Raw genomic sequence first — 16,758 nt, 5'->3', positions numbered from 1 at the left:
AATAAATGGAATGATTTAATGCAAAGAGAGAACAGAGTGCCCAGGCGCCTCTCTAATTTTCAATTTAATTTGATATGGATATATTCGGTTTAGTCCTCAATATTACAAAATATTACAGACAAAGATTTTAGTTTATAATTTTGAGTTTTTAGTACTCAAGTTCCAACAAATTAAATCCTAATTGACCTCAAATCCCACTAATTTTCAATGGAAACTGGATATCCAAACAGGCCTATCCCTTCTTCTTTTTTTAATGAAACTAACCCACCCAATTATTCGCCCTATTATTGGTTACAATCTAGTTTTAATAATTTTGGTAGCATTCCCTTGACTGCATCAGTCAAGTTTAAAAAAAAAATAATAATAATTTTGGTAGCACAAGTTAAGTATTATTATTCTTCAGCTGAAAACTGGATCAGTAATTCTAGATACCAAAACACAAGCAGAAGAACTCCCAACAGAGTTTATTATATAGCTCATAAGGAATAGTTCATAAGAAAAATAGCAAAACACACAGGAGAAAAATACAAAGCACCCAATTTTAACCCTGTCACTTCTTCTTCTTTTTAATCGGCCTAGATGGCTTTGAAGCAAAGTGATGCTTCTTGTACCTCTTCTTCTTGCGCACTACCTCATCCTCCTTCTTCTCTCTGAATGGCATCCCCATCAGAGAGAGCAGCGCCTTTGCCTCCTCATCATTTCTTGACGTGGTCTTAATAGTCACTTCCATTCCATGCTGCTTACCCAGGTTCTCCAGCTCAGGAAATGCACCCTGGTCAGTCAGACCCAAGGAGTAGTTCCCAGTCCCATCAAAGCTTCTTGGATTTAAGCCTTGGAAATCTGTAGTACGTGGCAGAGTGAGGTTTATCAGCCGATCGAGGAAGGAGTACATGTACTGCATTTATGCATCAAAGGACAGGACATGAACTGTTAATAATGGAAGGAAAAAATAAATGACAGGAAGTGTTAAGAAAGACCTACTAATATTCTGGGTAAAAAAAAAAAAAAAGGCAGTGGACTGTTTGTACTAAAATTTAACTCTAACAAGAAATGTAGGACTAAATAAAAATTCTGGTGGCAGCTCCTAATAATGTTTTGGCAATGGGGTATGGTGCTGGTATACAGTTATTGATTGCCACTTCTGTAACTGTTTTTCCTTTTGTTTTCATATCAGTAAAAATAACATATATAGATATTTCTATTCCCTATTTTTTTTTCCTCCCAATATGAGTGCCTTGAGTTTCCTTCAGCAACAAAAGGTAATAAGATGAAGTCGATTTTATTGTAATTGCAGCATAATGACATACATACAAATATCATGCATGCAAGTAGAGAAATATGTACCTTGCCACGAAGGGTCGCCATAAGTCCAAGAGTGTTCCCCTCCCTTACTTTGAAGCTAGCAATCGATTCTCTAGCAACTGTTTTCACCGGCCTCTGGGCAATGATTGTGGTCATATTCTTCATTGCCACCTCGAACCCCTTTGAGTTCTGTTGTGCATCACCAATCCCACTGTTGACAACAATCTTCTCCAACTTTGGTACCTTTAATCAACAAATTATAAAATTATAAAAATGGTAAGGTCAACAAGCCTACACAAGCCCCCATACACTTGATTCTAGTCCAAATTATCCTTTGCAAAATTCTTAATTTTTCCCACAGTTTACTTTATTAGCAATTCAAGTCCTGGACACTTGGTATCTCGCGAATTAGCAAGGGAAATTGAAAGACAAAGAGCATTAATTATTGGTAAGCAAAAGAGCAAACACCTGGTGAATGTTGGTGTATCCGAACTGTTCCTTGAGAAGGGGAATGACTTTCTCGTGGTAATGCAGCTTGAGACGGTGAACCTTCTCCTTCTCTGCGGGGTCGATGAGAACGATGCCATTCGGTGACTTTGTCAGAGTCGGAAGCGGCGCCGTGGAGACAGAGGCTCGTACGGCTGTTGACCGAAGCCTACTGCTCAGGAGAAGCCGAGGTATTTGACAGCGCAAAGAAGAGTTTGGAAGGTGCGAATGCAGCGTGTGTATTGAGTTGATTGGCGGAGCGGTTGTCGCCATGGCTGTACCACGGGAACGGAGGTGAAGCAAGATATCAATTAATCTGTATTCTCTTCTAGATAAGATGATGAGATAAAGGCGCCATGAGAGAGAGAGGGGAGGGTGTGTATTTGGGCCATGAATAGTGTAATTAAATAAATGCGGGCTTCGCATTTATTTAGTAAAATTTTGGGTGGAATGGATGGGTCGGGCCGTTGGGGTGATTCTTCCAAAAAGCCCGGAACGTGGTTGTTACGAGAAAACGAGATATATGTGCACTGGGCCACTGGCTCACTCTGGCTCTCTTTTTCAAAGGTTGACATGAATTAAAAGAATAAGCTCAAAACATTATCATATATGAGCACATAAAATTTTGTTAGTTAGTTCGAATTAGATAGTGGAAATTCGAAAATTGTATGTTGTGAAATTTGCTGTACCAATAGTTCGTCGAATTCGAATTATGCTTTCTAAAACGATCCGAAGGGCACATATCCATGATGATTGGTATCACATCATTGCCTATAAATCATATAACAAAAAACAATTCTTTAAACTCCTAAATAACAAAAATGACTGATTGAATAATCTGTATATATCATGCTATACTCGTACAAAAAAATATACTCAATTTTATTTCGATATGCATAAATGCATCACGAGGCAAAGAATCAAAATTTGAGGATTCAACTCTCTTTATGGCTATTAAAATGAAGCCAAAACCTCACAATTTTTATAAACGTGTAATTAAGATGATTTAAAATATATCTAATAGATTATATTGGTTAATTTCCGCATGAAACAAAATGTTGACACGTTATATACCAATAATAATAGACATTAAATATTTTTCTGTAATATTAATAATAACAATAACAGTAATAATAATTGTTATATTGTGCACCTCTCATTCAATGTTTAATCGGTCACTAGACCAATTAATTAATCTATAATGTTATTTTGAACTTTGTTATATACATCCGACGACTATTTTCACTCAAAATAAATAACGAATCTAAAAGCTAATTAAAGGTAGTTAAGCCACCTATATGAATTTAATTTTAATAACTTCATAAGTCATTATAATGTTTATAAATATTTATAAAATAAAATTCCAACTTATTTACAAATTTTAATTATCTAATTCCGTCCTGTTCAAAATAACACATTATTTATAAAATCGAGAAACCAGTCCAACAACTATTAAGTGGCTGGATTGTTTCTATCAAATAAAACATATAAAAGAATTACAAATTCTACCTACAATAAATTCACTTATCGCGGGTGGTAAGAAGAAATTTTGCATCAATATCAACATCTTTTGTCCGCTACCCCTTATAGGGGTGCAAACAGATCGGATATTATCCGATGGTATTCAAAATTTGAATATAGATATCGGTGCAGATACACTACAGATAAATACAGATACAAATATAATATAAAATTTTAATTATCATTATATAATTTAATAAGTAGGGGGAATTACATATATACCACTCAAAAACATTGAAATTACATATTTACCACCCTAAATTCTATAATTACATATATACCACTCAAAAACATTGAAATTACATATTTACCACTCTAAATTCTATAATTATATATTTACCATTCTAAATTCAAAGAACTCACATATTTATCCAATATAATTTTAACATATATCAAATATATTCAAAACTCAGATTAATTATGTTTAATATTCTAAAAACTATAATTAATCAAGAAAACCAGGTAAATACGAGTATAGCTTTTAGGTTCTATTTTCATCTGATACACTCGTCTAAGCACATGCATGCAAGATAAAATGTATTCTTAGCAGCCTCCATATTTGAAAATTATCTTGTATTGATTCTATTAAATAATTATTCAATTACTATGATTCCCACCATACTGGTACATATCTCATTTCTTTTTTCTTTTTTTTTGAGAATGGGAGAGATGGAGTTTTTAGTGTGCAGGAAGATAGAGTCACAATTTTGGCAGTAAAAAAAAAGCGGGAAAGTCATACGCTAAAGGGGAAAGAAGAAGGAAAATAATTAAGTCGTTAATTATATTTTATATAATATTAAATATAATTAGTCTCAGTTTTGGATTAGTTGGATAAATATGTGAGTTCTTTGAATTTAGAATGGTAAATGTGTAATTATAGAATTTAGAGTGGTAAATATGTAATTTCAATGTTTTTGAGTGGTATATATGTAATTATAGAATTTAGGGTGGTAAATATGTAATTTCAATGTTTTTGAGTGGTATATATGTAATTCCCCCTAATAAGTATTATGAAAAAAGTTATGTATATATTTATATGTATCTGATCTATTTTCGTTTAATATCTGATCTGTATCTATAACCGTTAAATATCCGATTCGAATAATTTGAAAAATAAAAGCAAATATAGATATGGCCTTTTAGCACTATTCGATCAGTATCCAATCCGTTTGCACGAATCTCAATAAAAAAGATTATGTGCGAATCTCAATAAAGATCTACAGTTAAAATCGCTTCTGGATATCGGTCAAATTTTAAATATCCGTATGCCATTTGAAAATTCAAAATTGCAACATGACAGCTGTTGACCGCTTCCGCTTGTGAGCTTACCAACTTGTTATCCTTGGGAAATTGCACCACATGTGCCTTTCAAAGATAGTGTATAAAAAAAGAACTAATCCACCGATTGTTTCGATTCATTGCAGGGGGGCACAATGCATACGGGACGTAGACTTGACTCGGGAGGAAAAACATCAATTTAACACTGTCTACTGACTACTGGCCCATCGAGCAGACCCACCTGGACGCGTTTTGGACTTGAATATATATATATATATATAAAAGAAGAAGTGAAGTTATTATCTGCTGAAGTCTATCTATATCTATCAGAGTATATACCTAATTGACCAATAAGGAATTGAGGATGACAGACATACTATGTGTCTATGTATATACTTTGTCGACGGATCATGTTTGGCAACAAAACACAAGTCCCTTCTCTGCTCAATTCTGTATCTATCAGCTTACCTAATTAACCACTCAAACTTGACCTATAAGGAATTTAGGATGACAGCCGGGATTAGCACCAGACTATCCTTATCAACGTATCGTGTTTGGCAATAAAAGCTCGGAATTCTTTCATACTTTCCGTCCTTAATTTGGTTGAAGATGTAGTCATGATGATTACTCAAGTAACATAATTTACATATTCTTTTATAAAAAATATTATTATTTGATCTTTGACCTAGTCATCGAAAGAGCCAGCAAGCATTGCACTTTTCGCCTTCTATGTTCCTATTCGCACTCCTATTTGTCGGACTTCTGTTTTCCTACTGTTAATAATTATTATTAACAGCTAATTTTGTTGAAGATGTATTCATGTAACATAATTTAAATATGTTATAAAATAAATATGAACAGGCATAAAGAAGAATAAGCAAAATAGAGATGAAAAGATGTCAATCTCTTTATTCATATATTTCTCATGTGTGTACAATACAAGATTACAAAGGCTCTATTTATAGGTCACAAATTGTGAATGAAAAATTATCTAAATTAATTACAAGAATAAATGAGAAAATTAATTCCAATAGTAGTGGGATATGAATTCCAATAGTAGTGAGGATAGTGGAGAATGGATGTTGGGAGTTATGGACATCCACATTAATATTTTATTCATAACACTCCCCCTTGGATGTCCATTACATAAGAATATGCCTCATTAAAACCTTACTAGGAAAAACCCTATGGGATAAAAACCTAGTGAAGGAAAAAGAGTACAATATTATTCTAAATACGCAACTACAGCCTTACCAGGAAAACCCGGAAAAAAACAATGGTTAAGAAAAATATAGTGCATATTAACTCCTCCTCATGACAACATCAGTCAAGATCTTTAATTCAGCGAACTCCAATATTACGAAGTAGCTTTTTGAATATTGTAGTAGGGAGTGCCTTAGTGAATAAATCTGCTGGATTTTTCACTTGAACAGATTTGCTGAACATTAATAACATTATTCTTTTGGAGATCATGTGTGAAAAAAAAAATTCATCATATTAAATAATCTCCTGGTTCTTTGATGAGTGTTCACATTAAGTCTCTATTTTTTCGCATCATTATTGATCCGGAATGGCCCAACCGGTCATGCCAAACTATAAGTATATTCTTATCTGTAAACTGCTGGTTCACAATAACATGTACTTCAATTGTACTAATATATGAGCAGTACAAGTCGGAGGAAAACATATGTAATTTGTTTTCAATAAGCATATATTCAACATTATTTGTCTCAGCATAATATCCATTTCAGCGGATATTCTTAAATTTTAATAAATTTCTTTGAGACTTGGAATAATATATGCAACATCAATATATATTTGTGTTCCTCCAAATAACAACAAGATAACATTTTCGGAGCCTTCAATCAATTTTTTGTACTATCCAAAATAGTACTAATATTGACTTCTTGAATTACTAAATAAAATAATATTTTTATTTTATTTAAACTAATAAATAAAGTATAAGCAAATAAACAATAAAACATTAAAGAGCTAAAATGTAAACTATGTATAGCTTAAAAAAACTATCTCTGTAACTTTATGATATAGTACGAAATGAGTAATTATTAATTCAGAATCATATATGATATACCATGGAACGAAATTTTTTAATTCAGCTAATGATTATGAATCATAAATTCTCGGTAACCGTCAACAAATCTTAATGCAGTTCCATATCCTTATTTTAAGTGATTCTGGAATGGATTTGGATCTTATTGGATTTTGTTTCAAATTAATAACAAACTGATACATCTACTCAGCTTCTGTCGGTTAAAAAAAAACTGATATATTTCGAGAGTTATACTATCGACAAAATATATTTTCATTATTAATAACATTATTGATCAAAATAATATCAACATTCATTGAAACATAAAAGGAAAATAAATCAATGCCGAAGACTCAAATTAAGAATATCATATAAGGATGACAACACTCGTAATCGCTTAATTATTTCTAAGTTACAAAGTTAAGAAAATTATAAAACATATAACCAATCAATTATGTTTTATACAAGAGCTAATCTGATGTCATATAATAATTGACTCTACAATAAATAATACTTTAATAAAACTAAGTTTTATTAATTTATTTATTTTAGATACAATCGTTACTAATTAAGAGATTATTATTTTTCTTTTTCAAATTACTATCAAAAATACAAATAAGCAACATCAATTTGAATAAGATTGAGATTACCTTCACCAATTTGTCTCATTTTTTTTTTATTATTATTGGTGCTTGGTATAGGTCAATAAAATATTTCAACGTACGACAAGTACGTGACCAATAACATCTATCCTCACAATGATAACATGAATTCTCTTATTTACTATTATGTCCATTTTTCTCCTTTTTATTATTTCTCCACTTCCAGTGGAAATATGTCTTTTCTTCATTATCACGTCCACATCTACAAATTTGTTTATAAATTATTATATGTTGATACATTCACTTCAGGGAATGAAGCATAATTTATTGGACGAAATTCATAATTTTTTCATCAACACCTCGATGTTTTTGTTCAACCACAAAGAAACAAAAAGTTTACTCAAAATAAGTAATATTGTCCTCAGCCTCGGTACAAGATAATAAAATGCAAGCTTAATATACAAACCATATATGGCGGTCCAAAGGCCACTCAATTCGAGCAAAGGAGCAAATAGATTTTTCTTTTGGGTACCAAGCAATAATCAATTTTATGCTTAGACAAGCAGCTTGTGGTTTTAGCTAATGTTAATTCCACAGTAGCTTGTGAAATCTTCTTCAAGAAGAACTTCTTAATATCTCTTGAAATCTTCTTCAGGAAGATCTTAATATCTTTTGAAATCTTTTTCAAGAAGATTAAACTATTGAGAAAAAAATAACAAAATGAACATCATACAAAATTAAAAATAACACGCATGAAGCGTGGAAAAGCAATCGGTTCCAAAGATTAAAAATATAAAAATTCTCGAAAAAGAAAAGGAGCAAAGAATGAAAATGGTCAAGTCGAGGATATGATAATTTCAGATAAAACTTTAGAAGAGAATAAAATTATAAGTAATATTGGAGTTCCAGCAGAAACTCAGGTATCTGAAATTCATGAAAATAAAGAGATCTCGATAAATTATATCATGAATGAAATAAGATGGAACCGAGATGAAATTGATATCAATAATATTTTTGTATATAATATAGCGCTAAACATAATAAATATTGAGGATCATGACTAGAAGTCTATTAAAGAATGTCGATAAATAAATGATTGGCCAAAATAGAAAGGTGCAATTGAGGTAGAGTTAAACTCTCTTGAAAAATGAAAAAAATTTGGACTTGGAGTCCTTGTACCTCAAGATATAAAACCAGTAGGATATAAATGAATATTTATGAGAAAATAAAATGAGAAAGGTGAAATTTTGAGATATACTCACCTGTGGTGGATGCAACAACTTTTTGATATATAATTAGTCTGGCAGTCCATGAAGGACTTAATTTGCACTTAATGGATATTGTTACAGGCTATTTAAATGGCTCGCTTGATAATGATATTTATATGAAAATCTCTGAAAGATTTGAGATGCCCGAAGCATGTAATTTAGGTTCTCGAGAACATTATTCAGTTAAATTGAATAAATCTTTATATCGATTAAAGCAATATGGATGCATATGCTATAATCGTTTAAGTGAATATTTATTGAAACATGGATATAAGAATGATACGACCTGTCCATGTATTTTCATGAAAAGATATAGAAATGATTTTGTTATAATTGTAGTTTATGTTGACGATCTAAGTATCATTAGAACTCCTGAAGAGCTTCCAAAAGAATAAATTATTTAAAGGAAGAATTTGAAATGAAAGATCTCGGAAGAACAAAATTTTGCATTGGATTGCAAATTGAACATTTAAAAATGATATTTAGCATTGAAATGAAAGGTCTAAATTTTGCATCAAGAAAATTATATTGCAAGAGTGCTGAAATAATTTTATATGGATAAATAACATTCATTAAGCACTCCGATGGTTGTAAGATCATTAGATGTGAATAAAGATCATTTAGACCTCGAGAAAACATTATTCAATTAAATTGAATAAATCTTTATATGGATTAAAGCAATCTAGACGTATGTGGTATAACCGTCTCAGTGAATATTTATTGAAACATGGATATAAAAATGATACAATTTGTCCATGTATTTTCATGAAAAGAACTGGAAATGAGTTTGTTATAATTGCAGTTTATGTTGATGATCTAAATATCATTGGAACTCCTAAAGAGCTTCAAAAAGCAGTAAATTGTTTAAAGGAAGAATTTGAAATGAAAGATCTTGGGAAGACAAAATTTTGTCTTGGATTGCAAATTGAACATTTAAAAAATGGTATTTTTGTGCATCAAGAAACTTATGTTGAAAGAGTGCTAAAAAGGTTTTATATGGATAAATCACATCCGTTGAGCACTCCAATGGTTGTAAGATCATTAGATGTGAATAAAGATCCTTTTAGACCTCGAGAAAATGAAGAAGAACTACTTGGTCCCGAAGTACCATATCTAAGTGCTATAGGAGCACTTATGTATCTTGCTGGGCATACAAGACCAGATATATCATTTGCTGTAAATTTATTAGCAAGGTATAGTTCTTCTCCTACGCGAAGGCATTGGAATGGAATTAAACATATACTTCGCTACCTCCGAGGTACAATGGATATGGGTTTGTTCTTTTCAAATGTATCCAAATCAGAATTAATTGGTTATGCGGATGCTGGATATTTATCTGATCCTCATAATGGCCGATCTCAAACGGGCTATTTATTTACATGTGGTGGAACAGCTATATCATGGCGATCTGTGAAACAAACTATAACAACCACATCTTCTAATCATGCATAAATTTTAGCAATATATGAAGCAAGCCGAGAATGTGTTTGGTTAAGATCTGTGATTCAGCACATTCATCAAACATGTGGCTTGTCTTCTGAAAAAATGATCCCGACGATCATATATGAAGATAATACTGCATGTATTGCTCAATTAAAGGAATGATAGGAGATAGAACAAAACATATTTCACCAAAATTCTTTTTCACACATGATCTCCAAAAGGAAAATACTATTAATGTTCAGCAAATCCGTTCAAGTGAAAATCTAGCAGATTTATTTACTAAGGCGCTTCCTACTACAATATTTGAAAAACTAGTTCATAATATTGGAGTTCGCCGACTTAAAGATCTTGTCATGAGGGGGAGTTAATACGCATTAAAAGAATAATGTACTCTTTTTCCTTCACTAGGTTTTTATCCCATATGGTTTTTTCTAGTAAGGTTTTAATGAGGCATATTCTTATATAATGGACATCCAAGGGGGAGTGTTATGAATATAATAGATGGTCTATTCATTTGTAACTCCCAATATTAATCTCCACTACCCCACTACCATTGGAATTTATATCCCACTACTATTTAGAATTCATTTTGTATTTATTATTGTAATGGTTTTTCATTTACAATTGGTAGCCTATAAATAGTGGCATTGTAATCTTGTATTGTACACATGAGAAATATATGAATAAGAGATAGCCATTATTTACATTCTCTCCATTTTGTTTGTGTTTGTTTATTTTTGCTTTATAACAAAAACAAATTTGTCAAGGAATGCGGAGACATCAATCGTAGTAAGAGGTAAAAGATATTGACATAGTAACTTTTACTTCATGCAGCACAGTAGTCTGTTTTTGCTCTATTGTCGGTGCGCTGCATGATACAAAGACTGCTCTGCCAATACATTTACCCATTAGAATGGCGCTATTTTCTTTCGGATCCCAGTAACGCATTGCCACCAACCTCTCCAGTCTCCAGTAGTACAACTAAAAACAGAAAAAGAAATATAGAAAAAAAATTCGAAAAGAAACTCAAATAAGGAGGAAAGAAATTGTTTATGGAGGCTTCCTAGGAAGGAGTAGAGACCATTAAACTATCTCTCTCTCTCCTCTCCTCTAGAAACAACCGTGGGTTTGCGTTGCGTGTGAAAGTTTGTTGAATCCCATATCCCACAGCTATATTGCTTTAATCTATTAACAATCTAAAAAAGGTGGTTTCTTCTCCGTTTTATGGTGGTCATCACAGTCCAGACAAGCCACCATAAAACGGAGTAGATGCCGGTGATGCCGGTGATGCCGGAGTAGATTCGTTTCCCTGTAGATATGATTCCCCTGACATAGAGATGGTACCCTACCAACCAACTATTGGAGTAAATGCCGGTGATGAATGAAAGGGCATTTATCCTATCTTTTTCATACCTACTCAATCCTTTATTAAGTGGCTTAGTATTACCTTCTTTAGATTACTTTTCGAACTTAGCTATTTTTAAGATGAATAATTATAACAAACCCCCTACTCTCATCCCCCCATTTTCCCCGCACTCTCTCTCTTCCTTAACTGCCATATATCCCCCCCACTAATTTCCCTAAAAGTTTCCTTTTATCCCCCCCACTAATTATAAGAAACCCCCCACTCCCATCCCCGCATTAATCATGCCTTCCTCTAATATCAATTCCTGCATTAATTATTCCTTTAAAAACAATCTCTGCATTAATTATACTGTTATCTAAAAATAATTTCCGTTAATAATGCTTATCTATTAATTGATGTTCAAAAAAGTATTTATCATTATTTCTGAGAAGTATTTATCCTTGTAACATAGAGTATTTATCCATGTAACATAGAGTATTTATCATTATGTCTGAGAGTATATATCATTGATGTTTTACTGTAAGTTGCAATTATGTCTGAGAAGTATTCATCTATGCAATACAAAGTATTTATCTATGTAATATAAAATATTTATCATTATGCATGAGAGTATTTATCATTGATGTTTTACTGAAAGTTGCAAGTATGCATAAGAAATATTTATCCATGTAACATAAAGTATTTATCCATATAATGTAAAGTATTTACCCATGTAACATAAAATATTTATCATTATGTCTCAGAGTATTTATCATAGGGTGAGGGGATTGTTTATTTAATGGTCTCCAGTTGTGCGGGGACGATTCAAAAAAAAAGGAAATTTTGTGCGGGGACAATTAATGGATTGATTTATTATTTCATAAATAGAGATCATTGCATAGGGTTTAATACCTGACAAATTCAACTTAAATACTTCGATGCTTCAAGTTAAATACTAACAGTTTTTTAAACGCTCATTAATGATTGAGTGGTCCCCCCATGTTTAATGGTCCCCAGTTGTGCGGGGATGATTCAAAAAAAAAGGAAATTTTGTACGGGGACAATTAATGAATTGATTTATTCTTTCATAAATAGAGATCATTGCATAGAGATTAATACTTTGAAAATTGAGGATAAATACTTTGATGCTTCAAGTTAAATACTAACAGTTTCTGCGGAGTATTAATTATTGAGCGGTCCCCCCCATGATATTTTTGGCAGTTTGTGCGGGGTTTTTTGCGGGGATAGACTTGCGGGGATTGTTATCAGGGTCCTTTTAAGATATGATTAATGTGTTGCTTACTTGGTTGTTTTGCTAATGTGATTTTGAGAAACAACAAGATTAGGGTATCTCTGACTGAACTGATACCTGTAGTTATACTATTTCAGTAATAGAATGGACTTTTCAGCATCTTTTAGAAAGGAAAAAAAAATCTTCTAAAGATATTCTATTCCCGCACACTTTTAATGTTGGTAATATTTCAGCCATTTTTATTAATAACCCACAAAAAAAAGTTTTTTACAAAAATAACCTCAAAATCTAATTTTTTTCAAATATAACCAAACCGCCAGGGTTGCTGGCGGTCCACTTCTATAGCGGACCGCCACTATTCCTGGCGGTCCACTTTTTTTTTTTTTTTTAGAGATCTGATTTTTTTTCTTAATATTTTCATTTGTGAAGTTTTAGTTTTTTTTTGTTTAGGGTATTTGTCAAAAAATTAAGGACTTGGCATTTATTAAAATTTTAAATTTCAAGTTCTGACAGCTTGGGCGGTCCACTAGGGACCAGACCGCCAGTATCCCTGGCGGTCCGCTAGCTGTCTTATAAGCACGCTTTCTCTCTCTCTCCAGCACACAGTCTCATTTGTTAAACCACAGAGAAGAAAGAGAGAGCGATTTTGAAGCGATTTAGAGGCGATTGCTACAGGTATTTTATTTTTTATTTAATTATTTTCTGTTTAATTTTTAATTAATAATTATTATACCCGCAGTATGTAAATACTATAAATTAGTCTTTAATTAATATTATAATTAACTTTTAAATTGCAAAAAATAATGAATCTATTATACTGTAATTCTTATGAATTTTTTTTTTAAATGTAGTTTGTTAAGGAAAAAATGTTGGTTGCACTGTACGTGGGCGGTAAGCTAACTAAGGGTGTAGAGGGCGTGTATTACTCGAAAGATGCCTCATTCGGCTTGCAGGTTAATGAAAGAACCACATTTATTGAACTTAAGCAACTAGTATACGAAAAGACTGGTGTAAACCCCAACCGGTATGACTTAGAATTGGCTACCCGAATTGACACACAACGGGCTGGGGCGGGTAAACCTTACTTTGTGAGTTTTCCTATAACAGATGAGGAGTTGTGGAAGGCTGTGTACCAACAATTTGAGTCTAGGGGGGTCGCGATGATAGACTTATATTCCAGGAGGGTTCCCCAGGCCGGGGCTAGACCTTTTAGTGCGGCTGGGGCTGGACCTTCTAGGGCTCCCCCTGTTGGACCTTCAGGTTATGACAATTCGGCTTATGACAGCCAGGGGTACCACCACTCCCCTCATGACAGCCAGGGGTACCACCACTCCCCTCATGACAACCAGGGGTACCACAGTCCCTGTTATGACAACCCGGGGTACCAAAACTCCTGTGAGTTTACTGAAGTTGTACCACCACCACCACCACCCAGACAGGCACCCATTGTTACGTTATGAAATTTTTACAATTAAATTCGAATGATTTAAAAGAAAGAATCGATAAATCATGTTAATAAAATGGAAGTTTAAACCTTAATTAAGGTTCCCCTAAATAAGTAAGTTAATTGTGAATTGAAACCGCGTCGAAATTTCGAGATTTCGGAATTTTATAGCCCCAGTGCGGATTAGGTTGACCGCAGTGCGGGTGGAAGCCATCCGCAGTGGCTCAGGCTTTTTCTGGGATTTTGCCAAAAAAATGACTAAGTAGTGAGTGCGGGTGAGGGATCCGCAGTGCGGATGAGTTTAGCCGCACTCATGAATTTCTGTATTGCACTGAATTTTCCTGAAATCGGCTAAGTAGTGAGTGCGGATGAGGGTGAACCGCAGTGCGGATCAGGTTCATCCGCAGTAGGCTCGGACTTTTCCTGGATTCGGCTGACAACCGACTAAGTCTCGAGTGCGGATTAGGTAACCCGCAGTGCGGATTGGCTAATCCGCATTCAGGGTAATTTTAACCCTAAAACCCAAATTAAACCTTCTCTCTCTCTCTCTCTTCCACCATTCCCCATTTCTAAGTGAAATTCGTCCAAGAGAGAAGGAAAAGATCCCGTGAGTTTCCGTTTCGTTCAGACTCCCGATTGTTGAGAGAAATCGAGTTTGGAACCGAGAAAGCAGCCGAGGATCTCTCAGAACCCTTCTATTTGGTATTTCTTTCTCTCCTTTTTGCTTTCGAAACCTCGAATTTTCTCGATTTCTCGGATTCTCGTTTTAAACCCGAGATTTGTGCTCGAATTGCTCGAGGACTAGTTCCTCTACACTTCTTACTAGTTTGTTTGTCATTCGTTTTCCCGATTTCTTCCGATTTATGAAATCTGATTTCTAGGGTTTCGTGCCAAAATTGAAAGTTGGCCTAATCGTGATTTGATTTGCTTAACCCGACCAATTAGACTTGTAATCGGTAGGGTTGCCTCCTGATCGTGAATTTCTAGAACATTTAACGACTGATTTGAGATTTTGACCAAATTAGGGTTAACCAAACGGTAAATTGAAATGAACCGAGAACCAAAGTAGTAAAGCGGTGATTGATGGTTACCAAAGTGACATAGTATAAGGCTAGAGGGCCTAGAAGGAATTGTGTACCGTTTGGTGAGATTTTGGTAAGAAAGAAGGAACCGAAAAGAATCGATACCAAACCATGAGAACTGATTTAGGACTGTACAAGCCCTAAGTAAACGTATAGACCACTGAACCCGAATTAAACCAAGTATACGTATGATATAGGTGTAGGCTCGGTCGAGCAAGAACTTGCGAGACCATACGAGACGTCCGATCCTTAGCTTAAGCGGTACGCTCGTCAAACAGGTGCGGGATTCTTGGACTTGTTTGATACTTTATTTTCAGGAATTAAACTGTTTATTCGTTTGTCATGTTGAATGATTAATTGTTGCATATTTTGGAATTCATACTGCATATTGATTCTTGCATAAATGAGAAGGATTGAATGGTTTTAGTTAAGGTTGATTGGCATGTTGGTACGGTTATTAATTGTTTAGTTCTATGAATTGTTCTTGTTGTGAATGAATCTGCCAGGCCGACCTGTTTAGGTGGCTGGTTAAGGTAACGGTGGCCTATCCGTTGACCGGTGTTTATGAATTTGCCAGGCCGACCTGTTTAGGTGGCTGGATAGGGTGACGCTGCTGACTTATGCGTTTGACCTGTTATAATTTGCCAGACCGACCTGTTTAGGTGGCTAGATAGGGTGACGCTGCTGACTTATGCGTTTGACTTGTTATGGATTTGCCAGACCGACCTGTTAAGGTGGCTGGATAAGGTGACGGTGAGCTATCCGTTGACCATGTGTTATGATTTTGTGAGACTAACCTGTATGTGTGGCTTTGAGATATATTTGCTTGAGATTTAGCAAAGTTGACCTGTATAGGTAACTTTGATTCCGTGTGTTGCATTTGTGTCAAGTTGACCTGTATTGGTGACTTGTACCCGAACCTTAGGAAATGGTTAAGCCAAACAGCAATTGCAGATGGGTGTCCGATAAAGGTTCAGCTCGGTTGGCCATCTGTAGGCGCTTGTAACCCTACAGATGTGGGTTTGATAACGGTTCAGCTCGAAAGAACATCTGTAATTGCTACCAGCCCTAATGAACTGAGTTAGGAATCGAGTTAAGCCAAAATAGATGTTGTGTTTTGAAATCCATATTGAAATTCCGTAAACTGTGTTTCAGGTTGATTAACTGTTGTCGAGTAGTGGCATTCTGTTATTTATGTTTTCTTATATACTGTTGCATTGTTATTGTTTGGGTTTCATTATTGAATATAGAGTTTGATTGCAAGTCCAATAATCTAAACTGTGGCAAAAATTCACACTGAGAATTTATTCTCACCCCCACCTTCCCCGTTATTTTACAGGTATTGGTGCGATGGATTCCGGAGAGGCACGAGAGTAGTAGGCCTTAGTAGCTTACCAGTATACGACCCTAGATATGTTTTGTTGTATAGATTTAGGGTAGGCCTCGTGGTTGGTATCCGGATGAGATACTTATATTGTATTATTTACTGTCCAGACTGTGTACTCTGATTATATATATTAGAAACTTGTTTTGAATTGCGTGTTGTTGGTTTAAATTGTGATTAGCCTTGTAAGCATACACGGCGTTGTATGCTTACGGCGGGGGACTGTTACTACCCGTGGCCGCGGGGTGTGACACCCATAATCCTTACATTTCCAGCTATACCAGAGTCAGTACCGATACAG

At 34.2% G+C, this 16,758-nt stretch overlaps 1 protein-coding gene across 1 annotated transcript; it reads right to left on the bottom strand.

Annotated features, from left to right (window-relative positions):
- Positions 1-448: 448 nt before the first annotated feature.
- LOC144551361 (Ribosomal L5P family protein) lies at positions 449-2,122 on the bottom strand. The gene is made up of 3 exons (XM_078299310.1): positions 1,771-2,122; positions 1,345-1,545; positions 449-895 (listed from the first exon to the last, which is right to left on the bottom strand). Exons 1-3 carry the CDS (start codon positions 2,059-2,061, stop codon positions 551-553), a joined length of 837 nt encoding a protein of 278 aa, XP_078155436.1. The 5' UTR covers positions 2,062-2,122; the 3' UTR covers positions 449-550.
- Positions 2,123-16,758: the final 14,636 nt, after the last annotated feature.

Source organism: Carex rostrata, chromosome 3, assembly GCF_964058835.1.
Source record: "Carex rostrata chromosome 3, lpCarRost1.2, whole genome shotgun sequence".
Taxonomy (NCBI): Eukaryota; Viridiplantae; Streptophyta; class Magnoliopsida; order Poales; family Cyperaceae; genus Carex; species Carex rostrata.
This window is presented reverse-complemented; position numbering and strand designations above follow the sequence as displayed.